Here is a 25511-nt window from a genome sequence, read left to right on the forward strand (position 1 = left end):
GAGGCAGCCGATCAATGATTCTCTCATCATTTATGTTTTTATCTCTCTCTTCCTCTCCCTCCCTCTCTGAAATCAATAAAATAAAAATAAAAAGGAATGAAATTCTAATAGATTCTGCAATATGGATGAACCTTAAAGACAATATGCTAAGTGAATAAGCCAGTGACAGAAGGACAAATATTGTATGATTCCACTAGTATCATGAGAGGTACATTAGGGTGGTCAAAATTATAGAGACAGCCCTGGCTGGTGCGGCTCAACCTTGTCTTGTGCACCTGGAGGTTGCTGGTTTGATTCCTGGTTAGGGCACCTGCTGAGTGGCAGGCTTAATCTCCAGTAGGGGGCATGCGGGTGGCACCTGATCCATGTTTCTCTCTCTCAAATTAATAAAAACATTAAAAAAAATCATAGGACAGAAAATAGAATGTTGGTTGTCAAGGGCTAGGTAGAGGGAAATGGGGAGCTCCTGTTTAATGAATATGGAGTTTTAGTTTTGCAAGATGAAAAAAGTTCTGTGGATGGATGGTGGTGATGGTTGCACAACAGTGTGAATGTAATTCATGCCACTGAAATGTATACTTAAAAATGGCAAATAGCCGAACCGGTTTGGCTCAGTGGATAGAGCGTCGGCCTGCGGACTCAAGGGTCCCAGGTTCGATTCCGGTCAAGGGCATGTACCTTGGTTGCGGGCACATCCCCACTGGGGGGCGTGCAGGAGGCAGCTGATCCATGTTTCTAACTCTCTATCCCTCTCCCTTCCTCTCTGTAAAAAAAAAAAATCAATAAAATATATTTTTAAAAAAAAGGCAAATAGCAAGTTTTACAATGTGTATTTTACAACAATTTTTAAAAATACATAATTTTAAAATAAGAATGGATCTTATTGATTCCACTTTCCCATGCCCTGTTTCTTACTGACTCCTCTTCCACTTGACCAGAAGGCACCTCTCTATTAGAAATCAGACGGAAGTAAACTACTTAATTGAGGAAAGCCCTTCAGGACACCAAACAATGTTTATATCCTACTGAAGGCTGTTTGGCTTCTTTCCATTTTCAGAGCTATTATGAATAAAGCTGTTATGAACATATTCGTACAAGTATTTTGTTTTCATTTACCTCAGGTAAATACTTAGTGGAATTACTGCGTCTTAGAGTGACATTTGTCAGAGCAATTTCTCAAATACTTGTACTATTTTGCCATCTTTCCAGCAATGTATGAGAGTTCTGGTTCCTGGAAACCCATGTGTATTTGATTTAGTGAGTCTTTTTGCTAATTTTAGCAGTTCTAGTGGGTGTGTATTGTGATTGTGGTTTTTTTTAGGACTAATAATAGTGAACATTTTCCAGGTACGTCTTGCAGATATTTATTCCCCGTTCCCTAGTTTGCCTGCTCATTTTCGTAAACAGAGTCTTCTGAAGAACAGGTTCTCATTTTAATCTCTATGGTAGTGCTTCCCGGACCCTTCGTAGGAGTGTCTGCTGACACCACGCTCAGGGAGACTTTCTCCTCTGGTTTTTTTTTAGCAGCTTATTGTTTAGCTGCTACATTATGTCTGATCCATTTTCAACTAACTTGTTTTTCTAATTAACTTTTTAAATATATATTTTTATTGATTTCAGAGAGAGAGGAGAGGGAAAGAGAGATAGAAGCATCAATGATGAGAGAGAATCATGGATCGGCTGCCTCCATGCCCCCACTGGAGATCGAGCCCACAACCTGGGCCTGTGCCCTTGACCAGAATCAAATCCAGGACCCTTCAGTCCACAGGCCGACGCTCTATCCACTGAGGCAAAGCAGCCAGGGCTTCCAATTAACTTTTGATTGTGGTATGGTGGTCCACAAGCAAGTGCCATCGGTGGGGAATCAGGATGTGATTCTGGAGATGGAGCCTGAGAAACTGCTGCCACATCCAGAGAAGACAGCGGCACACAAATTCCCACTTCAGTCTGAAGCCCTGTAATTGGAGGGAAGACACTTAAAATCTTTTTTTTTTAATATATTTTTTTGATTTTTTACAGAGAGGAAGAGAGAGAGAGATAGAGAGTTAGAAATATCGATGAGAGAGAAACATTGATCAGCTGCCTCCTGCACATCTCCCACTGGGGATGTGCCCGCAACCCAGGTACATGCCCTTGACCGGAATCGAACCCGGGACCCCTCAGTCCACAGACCGACGCTCTATCCACTGAGCCAAACCGGTTTCGGCGACACTTAAAATCTTAATGGGAATTTTTTGGTGGGGATAAGAGTGCTATCAGCAGCCACTAATTCCAGTTCCAATAGTGCATTTTAAAATTGCTACTGGTCTTTTTTTCTTTTCAATTTTTATGTACTTATTTTTATTTTTATTTATTTTTCTAAAATATATTTTATTGATTTTTTTACAGAGAGGAAGGGAGAGAGATAGAGAGTTAGAAACATCGATGAGAGAGAAACATCGATCAGCTGCTTCCTGCACACTCCCTACTGGGGATGTGCCCGCAGCCAAGGTACATGCCCTTGACCAGAATCGAACCTGGGACCCTTCAGTCCGCAGGCTGACACTCTATCCACTGAGCCAAACCGGTTTTGGCTATGTATTTATTTTTAAATATATTTTTATTGATTTCAGAGAGTAAGGGAGAGTGGGGAGAGAGAGATAGAAACATGAATGATGAGAGAGAATCATTGATTGGCTGCCTCCTGCACATCCCCTAGTGGGGATTGAGCCCACACCCTGGGCATGTGCCCTTGACTGGAATTGAACCCGGGACCCTTCAGTCCGCAGGCCAACACTCTATCCACTGAGCCAAACCAGCTAGGGCTTTATGTATTTATTTAGAGAGGGGGGAACATCCGTCTTTGCTCCACCCATTTACACATTCACTGGTTAATTCTTTATATATATATATTTTTTATTGATTTCAGAGAGGGAAGGAAAGGGAGAGCGAGATATAAACATCAATGATGAGAGAGAATCATTGATCAGGTGCCTCCTGCACGCCCCCTACTGGGGATCGAGCCTGCAACTGGGCATATGTCCTTGACCAGAATCGAATCTGGTACCCTTCAGTCTGCAGGCCGACGCTCTATCTCGTGAGCCAAACTGGCTAGAGCTCATTGGTTGATTCTTGTATGTGTCCTAACTGGGATCCAACTTGCAACCTTGGCGTATCGGGAGAACACTAGCCTACTGAGCTACCTGGCCAGGGCTAGAGCTGCTATTATTTAAAAATTCATGGTTGGGGCCCTGACCCAATAGATCAGTTGGTTAAAATACCCTCCCAGTATCCAAGGTTGCATGTTCAATCCTGGTCAGGGCACATACAAGAATCAACTACTGAATGGAACAACAAATTGATGTCTCTCTCTCTCTCCCTCTCCCTCTCCCTCTCCCTCTCCCTCTCCCTCTCCCTCTCCCTCTCCCCCTCCTCCTCCCTCCTCCTCCCTCCTGCCCTCTCCCTACTTCTCTCAAATCAATAAAAAAACATTTTCTTAGTTGGCTAGGTGTTCAAACCAACCTTTGCCTTCCGTGCCCTGTTTATGCTTTTAGCTGAGTGTCCCTTGGGGCCCAAAGGATTTATTTTGGAAAAAATTAGTGTTTAAAGCAGAATAAAACTGCTGCATACTGCAGCCAACAAATAGAATAGGACCCTAGGCATTGTGCCCTGACCAGGGATTGAACCAGTGACCTCTTGGTTCAAGGGTCGACGTTCAACCACTGAGCCACACCACTGGGCTGCTTTTTTTTTTTAAGCACTTGTTCATCTAATATTTTAAAAAAGATTTCCTTGAGTGCCAGGAGTTCAAACAAACCCCACCAACAAACAAAAAAGAGAAAAGCAGAAAATGAACTCCTCTCTGCTTCTGCAGATTGGTTTTGTGATGGGGCACCCCCTCAGCACCTGGCTGTGCTTGCTCCGAGCCTAGGGATTAGCCCAGGTCAAAGCTTCTCAAGTCTTGTCTGATCATGTGTCTTGCCTGGATATGCATGTGGCTTTCTACATTTTTCCGTATATATGTTGCCTTGAAGTGTCCTTATTTCCCAGAGTTTTTCACCCCAACTTCTCTAAATAGCCTATATAATAAAAGCCTAATATGCAAATTGACCGATCAATGGAACCCCCAGTGGAACGACCCGGTGCTATGACATGCACTGACCACCAGGGGGCAGATGCTCAACACTAGAGCTGCCTCCAGCCCGCAGGACCCAGGCCGGCCAAGGCGGGTGCCAGTGGGGGGCTCCCTGATTGCCCCGCTGGTCACCCCATAGATTGGCTCTGATCGCCTGCCAAGCCTAGGGACCCTACCCATGCACGCATTTCATGCACCGGGCCTCTAGTGTGAGTCTATAGTTTGCTTTGCAGCTTTTATTAGCAATGCCTGCTGCTTCCCCCCACCCCCCACCACAGAGTTCTGAGTTAGGTAAAATAGAAACAAGCACCTTGCGTCCGTCCTTCAGATATCGCCCAGACAGGTTAGAACAGATGTGCCAAACATTCACAGATCACGTTTCCTTTTGATTTGATGGAGGAAGGTGGGAACTGGGCTGCCACTACTTCAAGACGAAAACCACTGCCATGTGAGAGAGAGCATGGGGCAGGGATGAGTAAAGACATAAAACTTTGCTATTATTTTGAAGATGCTTTTTCTTGAATGAGCATTTGCTTCGTTGTTATAAAACTTTGATTGTTTTGTAACGCTCCAACAAAGTTGATTCAGACAGTTACTGCTTTTGGGGGGGGAATGCCTTCGTCTCTCATTTTACTGACCTATAGGTTATCTTTTCACCCTCTCGATAGTGTACTTGGATGCACTAAAGTTTTTAAAATTGATGAAGTGTCTCATCTGTTTTGTCTTTTGTGCCTTTGATGTCATTAAGAAACCATTGCCAAATCCAAGGCCATGAAAGTGTGCCTCTTTTTTAGTAGCTGCAGCAAAGGTCTACCAACGACTTCTTAGCTTCTCTTGGGTTATGTAGACTATTGTAGTTGGACAGGCTGGATGGGGTAGGACTGGTGTTCATGCTAATTAAGATGCTGTTTCCAGAATGGCTACTAGAAAAATTAGTCAATATTTATAAATGTGAAGCATTCTTAGTACACTGAGAAGTTTGTAGTGGCCTGGAATGTGCATTTCTAATTTTAAAAATATATATTTTTTGTTATAAGTTAATAAGTGAATGTTTAAAAGTGACTTCCAAAAATATCCCTGCTGCTGTGGTCCCTCATAAACTAAGCAGGAGAAGTTAGGCTAGCTTTACTTCATATTCTAATGTACTCATTTTATGTGGCTTGTTTTGTACAGGTACTGCTATAACCAACGTTTGGTAGCGAAAGGATCTGCTTATTGGGCCCTCTTGACTTAAGAGATGTGGGGGGATTCTCGATCTGCTAATAGAACAGGACCTTATCGGTAAGTCTTAAAATAATGAATATTGAAATTGTTAATATTTTAATGATTTAGTATAACATTCTTATGGACTACCATTAATGTGGATATTTTGGTGTGTGTAGAAATAGCTCTGGTTTTTAAAAAATAAAAACATTTAAAAATTTTTAGTCATTTCTGAAGTGATTCTGAGACTAAATATCCAGCATGCCAAGTGTTTTGTGTTGTAGCATTTTATTTATATTTATGGATGACTACTTTACAAGTAAGGCTGTTTCTTATAGAATTAACCCGTTCTGATGGCTTAGGTAAGCCATCAGAAATGTTAGGTAACTTTAGCTCTATTGCCTAACTTTCTAAAATTTTCAGAACATTTTTTTCTTTGACCAACTTATTTATATTTTCTCACCTTGATTTTAGTTTAACTATAAGTCATTACATGCTTTTTAAAAAAATGTATTTTTAAATTGATTTCAGAGAGGAAGGGAGAGAGAGAAACAGCAATGATGAGACAGAATCATTGATCGGCTGCCTCCTACACGCCCCACACTGGGAATCGAGCCACAACCTGGGAATGTGCCCTGACCAGGAATTGAACCATGACCTCCTGGTTCATAGGCCAATGCTTAACTACTGAGCCATGCAGGCTGGGCTATTACATGCTTTTTTAAAGATCTTTGACTAGGAAATATAATTTAAAAAGCATAACTTTTTGGCGGACTAATTTGGATTTTTTAAAAAGGTACTTGTAGGAAAATGATATTATATATCATTTTAACAACTTCTTACATTTTTTTTATTTGGTTTTATATAAATAGAACTGTTTCTTGAATAGTCTACATATAATACAGTTCTAACAACCCTAATGCAGTACATTATTCTAGAACTATTGATCGTCTCAACTCAAGAGGGTAAGATAATCCTTAGGGCAGTATTTAAAGACAGTGTTGGATGTGTTATGGTCAGAAAACATGTAGTTTTAGATATCTTAGCACTCACCCTTAAATCCTCCTGCAAGCTAACCATTGGGATTTGAGTGGTTTTAAACATGGGAGACATTAGAGTTAGTGGTACTGTCCTAATTTTAATGTTAAATTGTATTACTTATGAAGAACATTTGAATTTGCTTCTCTTATGTTGAACCACATAGACATAACTAATGTTAATGAGAACTCACGGATGTCATCATGTTCTGAAAATTCATTAAATATGCATAACTCTGATGTTTAGGTTGCTGCTGTTAAATTCCTATTTAAGAGAGGGTTTGGCATTGTAACTGTTTCTCTTGAACTGAGTGACCCAGCATCAGTCCTGTGAATCTGTCTAGTATAATGGTGTAGTCTGAGTTCAGAAGGGTCGTATAATAGAACCTGTATATTCTGGGACGAGAGGGCTACTGAGTTGAACTTGCTCTCTTAATATTTTTGTTTTACTGCTAAATAGCAGATAACCCTTCAGATCATTTTTAACCCTTCAGATCATTTATGTTTTCCCTTTTCACATCCTCCTATTCCCCTCAAAGTCAAAATTCTGGGTGCCTAATTGTTTACTTAAACTCTCTAAACTTTCATCAAAGCCAAAACAATGTGAAACGACCTGGGGAAAAAATAAAGTAAAAGTAAGGTGACCTGGAGGAGGTTAGGCAAAGGCAGAGTTGGGTAGCATAAAAGATGGGGCCAGTTATCATTTATCGCTTGAGTTCTGTAAACTAATATGACTTTAATACTATACTATTTTAAAATATGCTTATTACCATGACAAATTAGCATAAAGCATTAGAATCTGGAATAGCAGCTTTATTCGGGACATGTGAATAACGCTTGAAGGCCTAACGCTGTCTCTAGGTCCCTTTCAGCGTTAAGCTCCTCGATGCTGTTGCTTGGCTTAGTCAACGTACACATGTTTCTGGCCTGGCTCACACTGCCTGCCGTGATGCCCAGGGTAGTTGCAATAGCAGGGACCCCGTGCGGGTGCTTCTAGGTGGAGCCACTGGAGACCTGGGATTTAGAAGCAGCCAGGGCTGGCAGTCAGCTGGCATACAGCAGTGTGCTCCTGCTGGTTATTTCCAGCCAGTGTTTCTTCATTTGGGGCCTGCATCCATTCTGATTGGGTGGTGTCCGTGCTGTAGCTGTGATAAAATATTTTGGAATGTTCCTCCTGTACGCAGCAATGAGGAAGACACCTCCTGAAACTTACTGTAAGAAATTTACAGTGCATTGATTTTTCTGATGCATAGGAATCATCATGTTGATCTTGGAATTCTAAGTTCCCTGGCTATAGGAAATGGAAATTTCTGTAGCGTGTCACCATTGCTAGCTTATCTGGTGTTGCGGATTTTCCCTGTTGCAGGACTGGGTGAAAGCTTTTTCTGCAGCAGTCATGTTGAAAACCTTGTGTTGACTTTCCTCGTGTTCTGAAATGGGAGCGTAAAAGTTTACTCCACCACTTCGTCCTAAAATAGCAAACCCTTGCTGTTTCTGCAGATCTAGGACCTTGTTACAGAACTCTGCCAAAAAAAATATATTTACAGAAGAATGTGCTGTGATTAGAGAAGAATGTGCTGGTGTGTAGATTTGAAACTCTGGACAATATGAATAACGCTGTCTTTGTTTCTACAGTGGGAGCCAAGAAGAAAGGTTTGCTCCCGGGTGGAACAGGGATTATCCTCCTCCTCCCCTTAAGAGTCATGCTCAAGAGAGACACTCTGGCAACTTTCCTGGCAGAGATTCACTTCCCTTTGATTTCCAGGGGCATTCGGGGCCTCCCTTTGCAAATGTAGAGGAGCACCCTTTCAGCTATGGAGCTAGAGACGGACTGCTTGGTGACTATCCAGGAGGGGAGGGATCTGGACATGACTTCAGGGGCGGAGATTTTTCATCTTCTGATTTCCAGAGCAGAGATTCATCACAGTTGGACTTCAGAGGTAGGGACATACATTCTGGGGATTTTCGGGATAGAGAGGGACCACCTCTGGACTACAGGGGTGGCAATGGGACTGCTGTGGACTACAGAAGCAGGGAAACATCTCACATGAACTACAGAGACAGGGATGCTCACACTGTCGACTTCAGAGGTAGGGACGCTCCTCCACCTGACTTCAGGGGCCGGGGCGCTTATGATTTAGATTTCCGAGGCCGGGATGGAGCTCATGCAGATTTTAGGGGAAGGGATTTGTCAGATTTGGATTTCAGGACCAGAGATCAGTCTCGTTCTGATTTTAGGAACAGAGATGTATCTGATTTGGACTTCAGGGACAAAGACGGAACACAGGTGGACTTTAGAGGCCGAGGTTCAGGTACTAGTGATCTCGACTTTAGGGACAGGGAGACACCGCACTCAGATTTCAGAGGTAGACACCGGTCCAGGACTGACCAGGACTTTAGGGGCAGGGATGTGGGAACGTGTATGGAATTTAAGGGTAGGGAGATGCCCTCTGTGGATCCAAATATTTTGGATTACATTCAACCCTCTACACAAGACAGAGAACATTCTGGTATGAATGTGAACAAGAGAGAAGAATCCACACATGACCATACAGCAGAAAGGCCTGCTTTTGGCATTCAGAAGGGAGAATTTGAGCTTTCAGAAACGAGAGAAGGAGAAACACAAGGGGTAGCCTTTGAACATGAGTCTTCGTCAGACTTTCAGAACAGCCAAAGTCCGCTTCAAGACCAAGACAAGTCGCAGCCTTCTGGAGGTGAAAAACAGAGTTCTGATTCTGGTTTGTTTAAAGAAGAAGGTGGTCTGGACTTTCTTGGGCGGCAAGACACAGATTACAGAAGCATGGAGTACCGTGACGTGGATCACAGGCTGCCAGGAAGCCAGCTCTTCGGCTATGGCCAGAGCAAGTCCTTTCCCGAGGGCAAAACTCCTCGAGGTGCCCCACCGGAGCTTCAGGTATGCCAGTGGAGTGAATGGCTTTTTGCTTTTACATAAGGCTTTTCTGAGGGATGAAGTGTAAAGTTCAGGACCATTAGTCCTGGCTCTCTCCTTGTATAACCATTAAAAAGCAAAATGTGTCCTCAGGGATGGAACGTACATCTCCACAGAAAGGGCCCTCAGCTCAAATCATATTTTTGATGTGTGTTTATTCAGTATTTTGCTTTATGGTGCTGATTTAAATGCCTTGGAATGATTTACTTTGAAAGTATCTGTTTTTGTGAGTTGATTCTCTCAACTTTTGCAGAATCAGGCCTTGTGGCTGTTTTGGGATCATTTTCTTATTTAAATTTATTTAGGAAGTACCTAGGAATCTTTCTGTAGTCACGAGGAGGTGATATGAATGTTGCAAGTATCTTCTTGCAGCTAAATCAGTTGATTAAATGTTGAATTTCACCCGGCTGGTGTGGCTCAGTTGGTTGAGTGTCGACCTATGAACCAAGAGGTTGCCGGTTCAATTCCTGGTCAGGGCACATGCCCAGGTGGCGGGCTCAATCCCTGATGGAGGACATGTAGGAGGCAGCCAGTCAGTGTTTATCTCTCTCTCTCAAAATCAATTAAAAAACATTTTTAAAAATGTTGAATTTCTCTCTATATAATATATAATCTAACATACATATAATCTAAGTGAGGAGAGTTATGTTTGCAGTTGGACAATGAAAATATTATCTTTTTAACTAGATTTTACCCATGTCTACTCAGGTTTCTGTTATTTTAGACAGTAATCCTAAGACATGCTAACCCAATAATAGCTTTTGAGAATGTTAGAGGTGAGTGACCATATAATTTATTGTTCAAATTAGGACACTTTTAAGAGTAAAAGAGAATACTATTGACAGTTATTCCAGGACAGTAGACATAACTGGGAAGTGCGGTCCCTTAGTATTAGGAGACTTTTTCTCAAAAGTTAAATTCTTGATAAAAATTTTGAAATAAAGAGAAATCAGTTGGAGCTGAGACTTTTATGAATGTGGAAAATGCAGATTTCTCTGAACTGAACTGAGTAGTATGTTCAGATGGCACTTTTTGACTTTGTTCTGGTATTCGTTTATAGATCTGGCTTAAATTTTTTTCCTGTTTTCTCATTCAAGAAAAGAAAATGATAGTCTTGAGGATGTTTTATTTGTGTGTTTTTTTCCTGATTATAAAAGTCCTGTTCAATGTTGTTTCGCTTAACATTCTGCTTTATGCTTTCAAGGCTCCTTCACTGAGCCTTGGTTTTAGGACAGGTGTATTCTAATGATTTGAGATCAAATTTTGGCACACAGAAAAACAAAAAATTACCGTTTTTCACAGCTTCATATGATGCAAGTCAATTTGATTTTTGATTCTGAGTACCTGTATTTTACGTTCAGTTTCATTTTGTACTAACATATATTCATTTCTGAATAATCTTTTATTCTGGGTTCAAGGATCAAGATTATAGGCCTGCCCCAAGTGAGGAGAAAGCAAGCAAGCTTATTCGATTAAATGGGGTGCCTGAAAATACCACAAAAGAGGAGGTGAGTATCTTTTTCTTTTCATTGTTCCTTTTGCTTTTTTTTTTTTTTTTTTGGTCAGTTAAAAATTGTTTTTTAAACTTTATTTTGAAAAATTACAGATTCACAGGAAGGTGCAAAGAAATGTACAGGGAAGCCTTGGGTATTCTTCACCCAGCTCCGGGCAATGTTTACATCTTGTATTAGTAGTACAATAGCTCAACCAGGAAACTGGCTCTGGTACCATCACAGAGCTCATTCAGCTTCCACCAGCTGTGCATGTGCTCAGTGAGGTGAGAGTTGTAAAAAATATTAAGGCAGTGATCGCAGTCCTCAGGCCTGATAATCATTGTAAGAGCAAACAGGACTTAATGTTCATTCTGTGCCAGGCATTATGTGATGCTTACAGCATTAGTTCATTTAAGTATTACAGCATACTATGAGTAGGTGCTCTTAATCCACTCTCTTCGGATATTAAGCGATTTTGCATGCTAGGCACTGAGCGCAATAGCAGTGAATATTATAAAGTCACTGCCTCTGAGGTTAATAAAAAAGTAAGCAAAAGGTAGACAACCTCAGGCAGTGATAAATGCTCTGGAGAAAGCTAAAGCAAAGCTTTAGAGCGCCACGGGTGAGGACTGTTTCCGATCGGGTAGTTAGAAGGCCATCCCTGAGGAAGTGACATTTGAGCCAGGACTGAATGCAGTGAGAGGACAAACAGTCCAGAAGATGGGGAAAGATCTGACCAGGCTGAGGAGTTAAGGCCGTGGCCCTGGATTGAACGAGTCAGTGTATGTCGTCTGTTTAACAGACAAAAACCGGCCATTGCAAGGCTCCTTAGCAGGTGAGCAGGAGAGACTCGGGCCGGTTGCAGGGCTCGAGCGTGAGCTCAAGACAGTTCTGCTCTCTGCCTTCTTTATATATTGGGGGACTTTTGAGGAATTAGGTGAGACTCATTCAATGGTCTTTGAATGCCAAAGTGCATTTATAAAGTAATCATAGTTTTAAATTATGTTGAGTAAAAACCAGGATGGAAAATATAATATTCAGTATTGGATTATGATTTGTATCATCATTGTAAGTACCATATTCTTGCAGATTCTTAACGCCTTTCGGACTCCTGATGACATGCCTGTAAAGGACGTGCAGCTGAAGGGGTATAACACAGGTGAGCTTCTTGTTGTGCATGTGGCCTTGGGTCAGGAAGGGACTTTGTCAGATCTCTGCAATGTGTGCCACTCAAAAAATGTTTAAGAAACCACCATTAAGATTCCCGGAAGCCTCTGTTGGTGCCTCCAAACAACAGCCAGCTTTAGTCTCCGCTGGGATTCTTGTGGATGCTTTGTCCACCGGGTGAGGATGCGCGCCCCAGTTCTTCTGAGCGCCTAGGAGATAGAAAGGGAGCGCTGCAGGACTTCTCCCCGAATACATTTCATGGAATTAGCTCATGAAGCTGGCTGTTTATGTTCTTCATGGTGGGGGGGTGTTTACAATGGAGCCTAGTAGAATTTAATAAACTTACAGTATGTAAAAGTTTATGTCTTATTGCTTCAGCATGAAATTACAACTTTCCAGAGAAATTGTACAAATTAGTGGTTTCTTTCCAGTCTTGCTTGGAGAACAAAGTCCTGCAATAACTAGTTTGTTGAAATCCACAAATAGATCCAGAAGAACTGTCTCTTTGACCTCTGTTCTGTGGTCTTAACTGCAGGTTAAACTTTTCAGAATATCCTCCTAATATTTGAGAGTACCAAATTTCATCAGTTCCTTCAGATCTTTTTTTTTTATTTAATTTTATTGTTTGAAGTATTACAAATAGTAGTACATATGTCTCCCTTTTTTTCCCCCCATTGACCTCCCCCTGCCTCCCCTACCCCCCAGCACATGCTTACTAGTACGGAAATGTAGTCAAAAGGGAAGTGCCAAACACTTAAAGTATTGACCAATATTTTTAGGACTACATAATATGAAATGGCTTAAAAATAAGGTAATATTTAAGTGATCTAATTTGCAGAATTTTACATTGAAGAAAGTAGAGCATTAATCTTTTCACAGAATTTAGATTTCAGAAATCCAAGTTAAGGAACTCTTCAAGTAAGAGCATGCCATATTTTTGAGGATATAGTTTACTTTTAAACAGTTTACCATGGAATAAAATGTTTGCTTTAACTAGATAGCTGCTTCTTCAGATTGGTTCTGCAGAGGGAAACTGTCCACAAAAATAAATTTTTCTGCTTGAAATAGTCTGGTGCTGAAGTAAATTTACATGAAATCCAGAAATATCGTTTCTGTAATTTGAGAACACACTCAGAAGCATTATTTCTCAGAAAGCTAATCATTTCTTTGTTTTAAAAGCAACTGGATTTGTGGAGACATGACTAAGCGCTCTTCTGTTCTTGCACACTTCACCTACTGTTTTTGTTTGTTTTGCACGTGTCTCACACACACTTTCGCGGTTTACTGTTATCTTGGGGATTAGAGTTTATAGGCTGCAGTCGCTTTTTAACTGCAATAGGGCAATAACCTCAGCTTTCATCTTGGTTTATGCATTGCTTCCATCAGGCACTGGCCTATTTAGGAAAGTAGAGATATCTTCTTTTTTATTTTTTTATTGTTTAAAGTTTTACATATGTCTCCTTTTTCCCCCATTGATCTCCCCCGTCACTCCCACCCTCAAGGGCAAGCCCCCACTGCCCCAGTGTCTGTGTCCATTGGTTATGCTAATGTGCATGCATACAAGTCCTTTAGTTGATCTCCCCACCCCCGCCATTTGTCTCTGGATCTATTTTTGTTCATCATTTTATGTTGATCATTTTATTCCACATATGAGTGAGATCCTGTGATACTTATCTTTCTCCAACTGGCTTATTTCGCTTAGCATAATGCTCGCCAGTTCCATCCGTGCTGTTGCAGGAAAGTAGAGATATCTTGATGTTAAATAACAGCAATTTAAACTCTTCATTTCTTTAGTACTTACTGGTTTCCTTCTATGTTGTCAGATTTATTAGCAGAGTAGAGCACATTATACAGTATTTCCTAAATGTGCTGGCTGTGGTAGCCATTAGAATCATAACGGGCTGACCGAAGGCATTGACACGCATGTAAAATCATTCAGGACATTGGTTTAGAAAAATACACCTTTCAGGAACTGCAATCCTTTCTTGGCATTTTCTTATATGAAGTGATAATGTAGTAGGTAGATAATATTTCTTTTTTTAATGAAAGGATTAGATTACCAGTCCCATACTGTCTGCATTACATCTCTGTGTGGCAAGTAGAGTGAACTTTTGAAAACACCAGTTAGATCATGTTACACCCTTGCCCATAATCCTCTCCTGGCCTCCCACCTCACTTGGAAGAAATTCCCAACTCTGTCCTGCATGAGCCGGCCTTTGGCTGTTTGGCCTCATCCTGTACTGCTCTCCACCTTTCTTATTATGCTCTAGCCAGCCCCACCTTTTCTCTAGTCCTTGACCAATACAGGCTTCTTTCTCTGCTGGGGCCTTTGTACTGCTCGTCCCTGTGATCCTCACTTGTCTTCTGGGGTTTAGCTCTTGGCTTCAGTTTCACTTCGCAGAGGCCTTGCCTCACCATCCCAATCTAAACTCCCCCCTTCGTCGTTTTTCATTATATCCTAGTTTATTGTCATAGGATCCATCACTGATGTTTTTCTCAGGGGTTTGTGTGTCCTATTTCTCCCACTGGACAGTTCGCTCCGGAACAGCAGGAGCCTGTGTGTCTTGGTCCGTCCTAATCCTCAGTGCTTACACCCTGCCTGGCACTGAGGGGTTCCCAGTGTGCATGGGATGAATGTGCTTGGGACAGTCAGGGTTAGAGAACTTTAACATTTACTTCTAAAAAGATTGTGTGAATTTCAGTAGAAAAGGTGATTTTATAAATGGCAGTCACTTTTCTAAAGCTGCCTGCTAACCGGCAAAGACCATCAGGATTGCTATTGCTCACAAGAGGGGTGTGTGGGGTGGGGCTCACCCTTTAGTTGATGTAATGGGGAGCCAGTCTATAGCAGATTCATCACAGACTCCAGTGAGAGCCTTGGAATCGCTGTCTCGTTCAGAGCTGTGTAAGGACAGCGCCACGACTTTGATCCCAAATCTGCGGGTTCGGATGAGCGCATAAATGTTTCTGAATATGGAAAGGTAATGCGATGTATAGATCATATATGAATTAATACCCTAGTGCAACGGTTCTCAACCTGTGGGTCGAGACCCCTTTGGCGGTTGAATGACCCTTTCACAGGGGTCGCCTAAGACCATCCGGCATATCATATTTACATTACGATTCATAACAGTAGCAACATTACAGTTATGAAGTATCAACAAAAATAATTTTATGGTTGGGTCACAACATGAGGAACTGTATTTAAAGGGCCAGAAGGTTGAGAACCACTGCTCTAGTGGGATGTATATTAGACGTAATATTTCTACAGCAAAATGTATGACTACTCTCACTAAGAGGACTTAAAAAAGACTAGGAGGAGACTCAGTATAGTGGAGGTCTGGATTTGTCTCCAGATGACTTGACTGAAAATATACCAAAAACTTGATATTTAAGAAATTTTTGGATTTTGGAGTTGCATTTAAGGGATTGTGCACCTATATATGCTGCGTATATTTGAGTTTTTCTTTTGCCATTTTCAAATATATTATAACCCCCTTCATTGTAAAGTACCTTGAGTTACATGATTATATTCCTGGGGAAGTATCAGGAGTGAAATGTCTTTGGGTGACTGGACAAACTCTGTGCGTGCATACAGTGCCACACTCTAACAGCCATCGAAGAAACTGCTCATGCACGTGACAGCAGGGATAAGGCTCATGGCATCACGCTGAGTGGAGGAAACGACTCAGGCCGTGCACACTGACATGAAGGGAAACGAAGCCCTGAAGATGCTGCGGTTTCTGCGCATGTCCACTGTTAGACCATCCCTTGGGGCAGAAGCTGGGGAGGGGGCTGGGGAGGAGTACTTCACAGCTCTGCTGAGGTCAAGTGACTAGATAATGTCACTTAACACACACAAAAGAATCAGCCCTGGCTGGTGTGGCTCCGTTGGTTGGAGTGTCGTCCTGTGCACTGAAGGGTCGCAGGTTTGATTCCTACTCAGGGCACATGCCAAGGTTGTGGGTTCTATCCCCAGTCAGGGTGCATACGGGAGGCAACTAATTGATGTTTCTCTGTCTCTCCCTCTCCCTCTCCCTTTCTCTCTCTAAAACTCAATTTTTAAAAAATGAATCGAATGTTCCTGAACGATGGTGACAGGGTAGAGAAATCATTGCATGGTGTAAGCTTCATTAGGTTTCTCCTCGTAACCTATCAGCTGGATTTGTGCCACAAACTAAATGATTTCCTGCCTTTGCTTGCCTCCAAATCAAAGAAGACATTAGTCATGCTGTCTTCTATCACACTCCATGCTATAAAAATTCCTGGCAGCAATGTAGATTATGTATGAATTGGTAGTTAAATAATATTTGTCTAAATATTGAGATGTGTATGTGCAAACTCTGGAAATAAAACATTGGATGAATAGAACCTACGAAGAAAAATTTCCCCAAAATGGTACTGTCACACTCAAGTTTAGTTTTGAAAACTGTTCAGTAGTGTTATGTTGAGGGAGTAGAGTTTTCTATTTTGTTGTTCATATCATTATAAGTCAGGGGTGGGCAACCTTTTTGTGAGTGCGTGCCAAAACCAGCAAAACCTCTGACTCAAAATTCTTCTGCGTGCCAACCCTAATTTTTTGAGAACGTGTTACGCCTACTTGATATCTCTTAAGGTGTACGTATGTGAAGAACCTTGAAGAAATAATAAAATTCATTCGAGCGACAAAAACACAGTATATGATGATGAAAAATGCATTTATTTTTTAATGTATACATGTACACTGATAGTCCGACAGAAAACTTTATGACTCCGTTTGATGTTATCAGTGGGACTTTTGCTGCTGCATCACTGATAACAGAGATTTTACATAGGTTTATATTTCGTGACCTTCAGAGAGATGCACGAGCTATACTTTCATCCATCAGGCTACTCCTGTTACGAGATTTAACAAAATTCATCACTGAGAACAAAGATTCACAAGTGTATGTGGATGAAACCAAAACACTGGTCGGATCTAGGAAGGCAGGGAGAGTTAAGGCAGAGGCATAGAAATTGCTCTTCACCTCTCTCGTCAATCCATGTCTATGGTCTTTAAGATAACTTGTTATGTAAAATTTTTTATTTATCTAAGATGCACCTACACTGAATTTATCTGAAAAATAAAAAAGTCGATATTAATAAAAAAAATTGTAAATGGAAGATAAGAGAGGGTTTCGCGTGCCATGTTTGGCACGCGTGCCAGGGGTTCCCCACCCCTGTTATAAGTAATTTAAAATTCTATATTTATTAGAAAATGAAAAATTTTCATTTTAGCTTTTGGACTAATACCAAACCCTAGACAGTGCTCACTTATCATACAATGAATATCTTGGCAAATGTACAAGCATATCTGATGAAATGGACTTTTTTTGGGGAAACCTTAATCGAAAATAGTTCTGTATTTTATTTTATTATTTTTATTTTTTCTTTTAAAAAAATTCCATTCAATAGTCCTGTATTTTAAAATGGCTGCTTGGAGGACAAGTGCTGTCAGTGAAGTTCCTGATTATGGTAGTGCTTGCCATTGAACTTGGCAGAAAATGGGCGGGGGGCAAACTTCAGGTACATTGAGAGGCAGAGGTTTGAACATGTTCAGGAATGACATCAGTGGAAAGCAGTGTTTGCCTCCCATGTCATAGGCAGAGAGATGATGAGAGGTTTTTTTGCTCCTGACACCAACCAATTCTGGCACCAAGTGGTCATCCTGTAGTTCAGTTCCGTTCTGACACTACCCAGAGTTAGCATCAGACCCCATAGGTTTAAGGGCTCAGCCCCGTAAGACTGCCCTTACTTCAGGTGCCAGTCACACATGCACCGAGATCACCCACACTTCTGCTGGAGGGTCTCACATCCCCCCTTCAGGTTTGAGAATGTGCTAGAATGGCTCACAAGATTCAGGAAAACAGTTTATTGTAAAGGGTCTGCAAGTATCCTGGAATATGGATTTGTAAACCAACCTGGAAGCTTTCCAAATGCCATCATTTATGGAGGTTCCATTATGTAAATATTATTGATTAAGTCATTGGTCGTTGATCATTGACTCGATCTGTAGCCCTTTTCCTCCTTGGAGTTGGGGAATGAGGTTGAAAGTTCCAAGCTTCTGATCAGGGCTTGGTCTCTCTGATGACCAGTCTCCATCCTGGAACTATCCATCAAGAGTCGCCTCATTAGAACAAAAGACAGTCATACACCCTTATTGCTCAGGAAATTCCAAGAGTTTTAGGAATTCTGCAGCAAGAAACTGGAACAAAGACCAAATATATATTTTTAAAAATATTTTTTTATTGATTTCAGAGAGAGTGAGAGAGAAACATCAGTGATGAGAGGGAATCATTGATCGGCTGCCTCCTGCACACCCCCTACTGGGGACTGAGCCCGCAACTCGAGCTTGTGCCCTTGATCGGAATTGAACCTGGGACCTTTGAGTCCGCAGGTCGACGCTCTATCCACTGAGCCAAACCAGCCAGGGCCCAAATATTTTTTGATGATACCACAGATGGGGATCCCCAAACTGGATCTGGTTGGTTGCTAGTACCGTTAGTTGAGCACCAGTTCTCTGTTATAGAGCATACGTGACCTAGGCTCATGTTCTGGCCAAATGTCACAAAATGCCTGTTGTCTGACCCTTCTCTGGATGCTAGTTCACTTCTGGAATAGATGAGCGGCTGGCCAGCGTGATCTGCTCATATCCGGAGCATCTTTTAGTTTGGCCCAGAAAACCATCATGGATGAAGTGACCCTATGATTAATTTTGGACTTTGAAAACTCCTTGAAAATACAAACAACAACAAAATTCTTAAAAATAGCCAGTTGGTACAGATGGAAAACTAAATAAAATAGAACCATAATGCAGTTTTCAAAAATTTACCAAGTAATCATAATGCACATCTTCCTTGTTTCGTGTGTTTTATTATAAACCAGCAACTCACATGCATGGTTGAGGGGGAGAGATCTGAAAGTGCTTGTAAGTGTCAGAGAGATGGATTTCATACGGGCCAATTCCAGCTTTCCCAGAGGGTAGTTTGACCTGTAGATCCGGTATGTCCCTCATTTTCCTGATGAATGCAGCCGGGTACGTTCTGGTGAGGTTCTCAGCAGCAGAGTGGCGGTTGGCAGTGTGCGCAGCCTCCTCAGTTCTTTCATTCTTCAGTCTGCAGTCCAACGCTCTATCCACTGAGCCAAACCAGTTAGGGCTGTTCTTTCATTCTTGATAGAAATTCAGATGCCTGGATCGATTCTGTTTTGGTTCTTGCTAAAATCTCTAACTTGGTAATATTTTACTTTTCTTCTCAAAACCTATATTCCCCAATGAAATGGAATTAGGGAAACAGGATCTATAGAACCACGCCCTCTTGAATCTCTATTAGGATTTCTCATGGTGCTTTTTATATTCGTAATGCTTCTTCCCACAGAAATAACACTCCTTGTTTAGAGGAAAAAAACTGCATTCATTTCCCTCAAAGATCCCCAATAAAATAATTTCTTTTCTCTCTGCCTCTGTCCTTTAATATCCTGATTCCTTTTACATTTTGTATTTGCTATATATATTCTGGGCTTTTTCAGTCAGTCAGTATTCTCCAAATGTGAAATTCAACCACACTTCTCTATGTTAGTTGGGTTTTCTAGGTCAATTTGAACATAGGGCTGCTCATCTCATTTGCCTCAATAAACATTGCTGTGTAATTGCTTGGTGTGGACTAGCAGACTTGAATGAGGGAGCCATGTCTGTCAGCATCACCAGGTCAGCTTTTGGGTGGGCAGAGACTAAAGAATTGGTTCTGGAGTTGATATTATTTATCAGGGCTTTGTTTTCTGTACCTTGTTCCCCCATAAGCACCTGGTTAGCTTTTCTCACAGATACTTTTTTGGGGAACATGCAACCACATGGTTAATGAAGAGACAAGAGTCAAAATATTAATTTTATCCTTATAGATGTTCTCCCTTTGCCTTGTTCTCATTCTCAGCTGCCAAAAAAAAAGTATAAGAGCATTCATTCGCATTTCTATGAGAAATGGATAGTTTCAGGTTAGAAATGGAGTAAGATGTGCTTTTGAATAGTCATGGAAATAGCACTAAGACCCATCAGCCCACCAGACTTCTTCCCAGCGTATGATGGAGGAAGGAAAAGGAAATAAAAGAGACCTTTTGTTCCTCTCGGTAAGAACACATCTGTCTGTGTGACAATGAACACGGAGTTTGCCATCTTTTTTTTTTTAGTTTTTATTTTTGAGTTGTCATCTTGATGGTTCCACATGGTTCTGACTGCAAGGTTGGTTGGTCGTCTTCAGAATGTTTAGGTCTCTGGGTGGAATGAATACCTTCTGTGTCTAATAAAACTTTTCCTGTGGATTATAAAAGCTTAATTTTCTCAGTGTAACAATCCAACCACTGTAATTATTTTTGTATGCAGTTGTGTTGCCTATTTCATTTTTAAATTTCTATGTATTCACCTGTGCTTGCTCAACCCCTCTCCTCCATCCTACACCTCACCTTCCCTCTCATGAAGTTAGCATGGGAGGCAGGGGGTGACTCGGCTGGGGCTTCAGATGCTCTCTATTGCCAGGTTTCTCTGAGCGTGAGCATTCACTGTGCTGGCTGTGATTCTGTTATTTCAAGTCACATATTTTCATATATAATTGTCCTCATTTTTAGAGCTTTTAAAATATATTAAGTATACTATATTAAGTATTTTACCATATTGTCATTTTTGTTGTTTTTTTTTAATCCTCCCCTGAGGATATTTTTCCTTTGATTTTTAGAGGAAGTGGAAGGGAGGGGGAGAAACATCGATGTGAGAGAGACACATTGATTGGTTGCCTTCCACGTGTGTCCCAACCAGGGCTGCGGATTGGGCCTGTAACCAAGGTATGTGCCCTTGACCAGAATCAAACCCAGGACCTTTCAGTTCACGGGCTGATGCTCTATCCACTGAGCCAAACTGGCTAGGTCTGTAATTTTTATAGCCATCATTTGTAATAAGACTTTGGGTTTTTGTCTTTTCAGAACTTTGACAGCCCGTATAAGTCAGTCTGTGAATGACTGCTTTCTAATTTGCGTACTCAGGCCCACTCCTAATGGTTTTGCCGTTGACATTGTGCATTAAGAATAATTTGTTGTGCTGCAAATTTCAGTATTTCTTAACTATAGACGTGGTCTTGTCTGTGCTCAAGATGTGGGACCCTGCCGAAACCGGTTTGACTCAGTGGATAGAGCGTCGGCCTGCGGACTGAAGGGTCCCAGGTTCGATTCCGGTCAAGGGCATGTGCCTGGGTTGCGGGCACATCCCCAGTGGGAGATGTGCAGGAGGCAGCTGATCGGTGTTTCTCTCTCATTGATGTTTCTAACTCTCTATCTCTCTCCCTTCCTCTCTGTAAAAAATCAATAAAATACATTAAAAAAAAAAAAAGATGTGGGACCCTTTCTGTAAATGGGCTGCAGGGAGTTTGGAATTCATATTACTTACATCAGTGTTAAAGGGTGAGGCCATACGGTGTAGCAGTTCATAGCATCAGTTTGAATGTGACTGCCTGCGTTTGAAGTCTAGGTGAGTTTAAGCAAACCGTTCTTTCTTTGCCTGCTTCACATGGGTAAAATGAGGTTAGTAATACTTGCCTTATAGGGTACTCTTGTGAGGATTCAATTAATGTATGTAAAGTAAATATAACTTAGCATCATCATTAATTTTGTTAATTACTGAAAATTCTTACGGTATAACCATGAGTCTTGGACATACAAAATGCCTGGGATCGCCCTAGCCAGCTTGGCTTAGTGGGTAGAGCATACGTTTTAGGCATTATAATTAAACTTTAAACTTCTGTTCTTGTTTGATAGCTAAAGTTGTGGGCAGGAGAAATTGAGCAGAGCGTTGAGCTTGTGAATTTAATATTAAATCTAAAGTACATTGTCAGCATACAGTATTGCAGGGTTGATGTATAAAGATGTTATTAGATGCTCTTAATGTCTCCTGTGGACCGTATCTTTTCCTTCCCAGTGACTTATGATCAAAGTCTGTTTGTCCTTTAGTGAAGTATGAATGTTATCAAGAATGTTCCCCCTCTCTCTCTCTCTCTCTCTCTCTCTCTCTCTCTCTCTCCAGATTCTGTATGCTCCTTTGGGCCACAATACTTACTTCTGTGAGCATAGGAAGGAAGCTCAAGGCTTTGCTAGTTTGGTGTGTTAGTTCCTATTTTCATTTCGGCAGCTGTGAGTTGCTAACCACACTCCTGCACTCTTTCTTGGTGTGTCATGTAGCAGCCATCACATACTTGAGGGCACCTCTGCTTGTTCCGTGGCTACCCCTTATCCCTTTCTGACTGTAAACATGCATTTGAGTGTTTGCAGTAGATATCCTATATAATAAAAGCCTAATGTGCTGAGTGTCTGACCATTCGTTCTACCAGTCGCTATGATGCTCACTGATCACCGGGGGACAGACGCTCCAACCAGTAGGTTAGCTTGCTGCTGGGGTCCAGCCTATCGGGACTGGGCGAGATGGACCGGATATGCTCTGGAGCCCTCCCATGGTCCCTCCCTGGCCCCGATCATGCTCCGGTGGGGTCCCTCGGCCTGGCCTGTGCCCTCTTGCAATCTGGGACCCCCTCAGGGACCCTGAATCCGTGCACCGGGCCTCTAGTTTGGTGATAAAAAGCAACTTAGTTGCTCTTGTTATTCTACAATGTTTCCCAGGAACACTCAGAGCCCTTTACACAATGCAGAATGTTTTATGTATGAGATGTGCACTGAGTTTGATCAAGAGAATCCATTCCATTGAAAGAAAGTAAGTAATGAAACAATTTCCCTTGCTTAATAGGATATATACAGATATACTCACACCTTTTCTCTAAGGTAGTTTCATCTCTTCCAGTAGTTACTAATCAGAGGAGCCTGATTTTGTGGTAAGTTTAAGTAGAGGTTGCAGGGGTTATGGTCAAAACTTTGAAATTGGGTAGAAAATTTGAGATTTCTAGCAGTTTTTTTTATTCTTCCTGGTCATTTCCTAAAATTCAAAGCAAGAATCAACTTATACCGTCGTATTCTTAATGAACCTGAAGTATTTAACAGATCTTAAGTTATAACCATATTACTATCATGAAACATTTCAGGCCATTCATTCCACACGACAAGGAATCCAACCCATTTTACCAACTTTGGTCTACTTTTTAAGCTATATTTTCTATTACCGTAGGTGTGTTTTTTATTGTAATTTAATATGATTTGATTTTTGGCTGTTGATGTCTTTTTTGTTTGTTTGTTTTGTTTAAAGTATTACATTTGTCTCCTTTTCCCCCATTGACCCTCGGCCCTTGCTGTCTTGAATCAATGATAGCAGTTTCCTATTATATATATATATATATACACACACACACACACACACACACGCACACACACACTTTGTACTCAAAATTGCCCTGGGTTTTGTGTTGTTTTTCTTTCCTTGAGTTTTATTTCTCATCGGAACAAACCATATCTTTTTCTTGCTGTTCCGTCTGTACAGTGTCCTCCTAAAGATGAGCTTTATCCTGTGAGGCAGTGGAGGAAGCATGGGAGCCCCTTGTGGAGCATTGACAAGTGTATTTGTATAGTCAGATGCTGGCACCGCAGGGAAACTGCAGGGAGGTTGGGGTTAGAGTTCAGCAGCCTGTAAATCCCATGACAGCAGTTTCATGGGTCATGAGAGCCGCAGATGGCACTTGATCAGGAGAAAGGTGAAGGGTGTGCTAACTAATGGTACGTACAGTTCTTCAATGTGTATTCATTGCTAACCACAGCTGTCTCTCCCCCAGCCTACCCACCGCAGATCTTGGTGCATAAGCACAATTTTGGACCCAGCTCTTTGTACTTACTTATGCTTTTACACCTTCTTCCTTTTGTAAAGATTTAGCTGGTTTATGACTTGAGTTGAAACAAGAAAAAAAAGAGGAGGCCTGAAATGGTCTGCCCCCTGCCAGCCAGAAGCCTCCCGTGGCATCCAAACAGAATAGTTGCCTCAGTCTGTCAGCACTTCTGTCTTTGAAGGTGGTTTCTGCTTGAAAAGTGGTGACTATTAGCATAGCTTTGGGATAATTGCTTCTACTCCTCTCTCGGGATGCTTTTTTTTCCTCAGATACTTTCCTGTTCTTACTGACTTTTTCCCCAGAAGATTCAGCTTGTGGTTAAAATGTTTTGGGTCCCCACTTAAACTTTCCGTGGGATGACCCTCTCGGAGCGTCAGTGCTAAAGAGCACAGAGGATCTTCTTGGTTCATAGGAAAAGTCCTTTTGGGAATGACTATCCAGAAACATCCAGACTTTCCTTCAGTACTTTTTTCTGTTTGGGGTAGCAGCTTTGCCTAGTTTAGGGGAGGGAGGGGCCAGCTGGGAGGGCTTGTGTTTAAGGGGTTCAGAAACAGGGGATTGAAGTGTGTTTTTTGTTTTTGCAAGGCACTAACACCACTCCCGTCTGTATTTAAATGCTGTCCCCAGGTTACGACTATGGCTATGTCTGCGTGGAGTTTTCACTCTTGGAAGATGCCATCGGATGCATGGAGGCCAACCAGGTTGCTTTATACTTCGGTCAAATGATGCTGGAAGGATCTATTTCTATGTATGGGGAGGGAGGGTTTCAAGTGATTAAACTTTGGAAAGGTGCCAGAAATTCATGTTTGCAGCACACCACATGCCAACCAAAAAGCGATGATGAGGAGAAACTTTAAAAGAGGCCGGAAGGGTCCTCTGGAGGAGTTAATGGGCGCAGAGTGTATTTTAAAAACCAAAGCCCAGTTGTGGTTGGACTATATTTCAAAGACAGTAGATGGGGAAAATGACAGGTCTGGAGTGCTTCCTCCCTGTGGAGTGTGACTGAGATGGGGATCCTGATGCAAAGAATGATCCTTGAGTGTCTGTGATCTCAAGGACCTGCCTGGCACAGGAATTCTGGGTCCGTACTCTTACCCAGACCTCGGGCCCAGACCGCTGATGGCAATGTCGATGGCACTCGGTCCTGCCTGCATGTGCTCCTTTCCTATGAGGGCCGTCGGGGAGGAGAGCGTCACGGCTTGTTCGTGTGTGTTGCATTAATGGTTGCCCTCTGCAGATGGGAGTTTTGTACTCCAGGTTTTGGCTGCATATGTCAAAGCTGGTGAATCTGAATCTGTACTTCCCTCATGCTTGAAACACCCAGATGTATTCAGCTTGCCACCTCGATCTCTTATCTGAGTCTTAATTAAACCCTGCCTGGTAGTTTTGGGAAGAATTAGGAAATGGATAGAATCTTTCTTGTCTTGGTGTTTCCTTGGGGAAAGTTTTTTGTTTGTTTGTTTTTTTGTGGTGTCTTAGTTCCTCCAACTGTAAAGTGGGAGAAAGAAGCGTAGCGATACAGTTTGATTTCAGGTACCCACTGCCTGTCCTTAATGGGGTGAGGGCAGTGCTCCCAGAGCCTTAAAAGCAGGCTCTGCTGGAGAAGAGCAGTGCGCTCGAGAGCGGCTCCTCTTGGGTAGCTTCAGGCCCTTTCGTCGGCTTTGTCCCGTTCAGCGGCTCACACACCGAACCTTTCCCTTCTTAGGCCGTCTTCTCCCTTATGGACATGAC

At 41.9% G+C, this 25511-nt stretch overlaps 1 protein-coding gene across 2 annotated transcripts in view; it reads left to right on the forward strand.

The window, feature by feature from the left end:
• The window catches only part of RBM6 (RNA binding motif protein 6), a 67659-nt gene that overhangs the window by 4663 nt on the left and 37485 nt on the right, over positions 1–25511 (forward strand). The window contains exons 2-6 of one of the 2 annotated variants that reach the window (XM_070391293.1): positions 5288–5395; positions 7990–9268; positions 10723–10812; positions 11887–11956; positions 24408–24481. In XM_070391293.1, the coding sequence (XP_070247394.1) occupies positions 5352–5395; positions 7990–9268; positions 10723–10812; positions 11887–11956; positions 24408–24481 (1557 nt within the window). In that variant the 5' untranslated portion in view covers positions 5288–5351. Of the gene's footprint in view, positions 1–5287; positions 5396–7989; positions 9269–10722; positions 10813–11886; positions 11957–24407; positions 24482–25511 lie in introns of those variants that run through there. The other variant, XM_070391294.1, reaches the window with a different exon arrangement.

This window comes from Myotis yumanensis, unplaced genomic scaffold, assembly GCF_028538775.1.
Source record: "Myotis yumanensis isolate MYYU_CA2020_CCGP unplaced genomic scaffold, mMyoYum1.0.hap1 SCAF_14, whole genome shotgun sequence".
NCBI lineage: Eukaryota > Metazoa > Chordata > Mammalia > Chiroptera > Vespertilionidae > Myotis > Myotis yumanensis.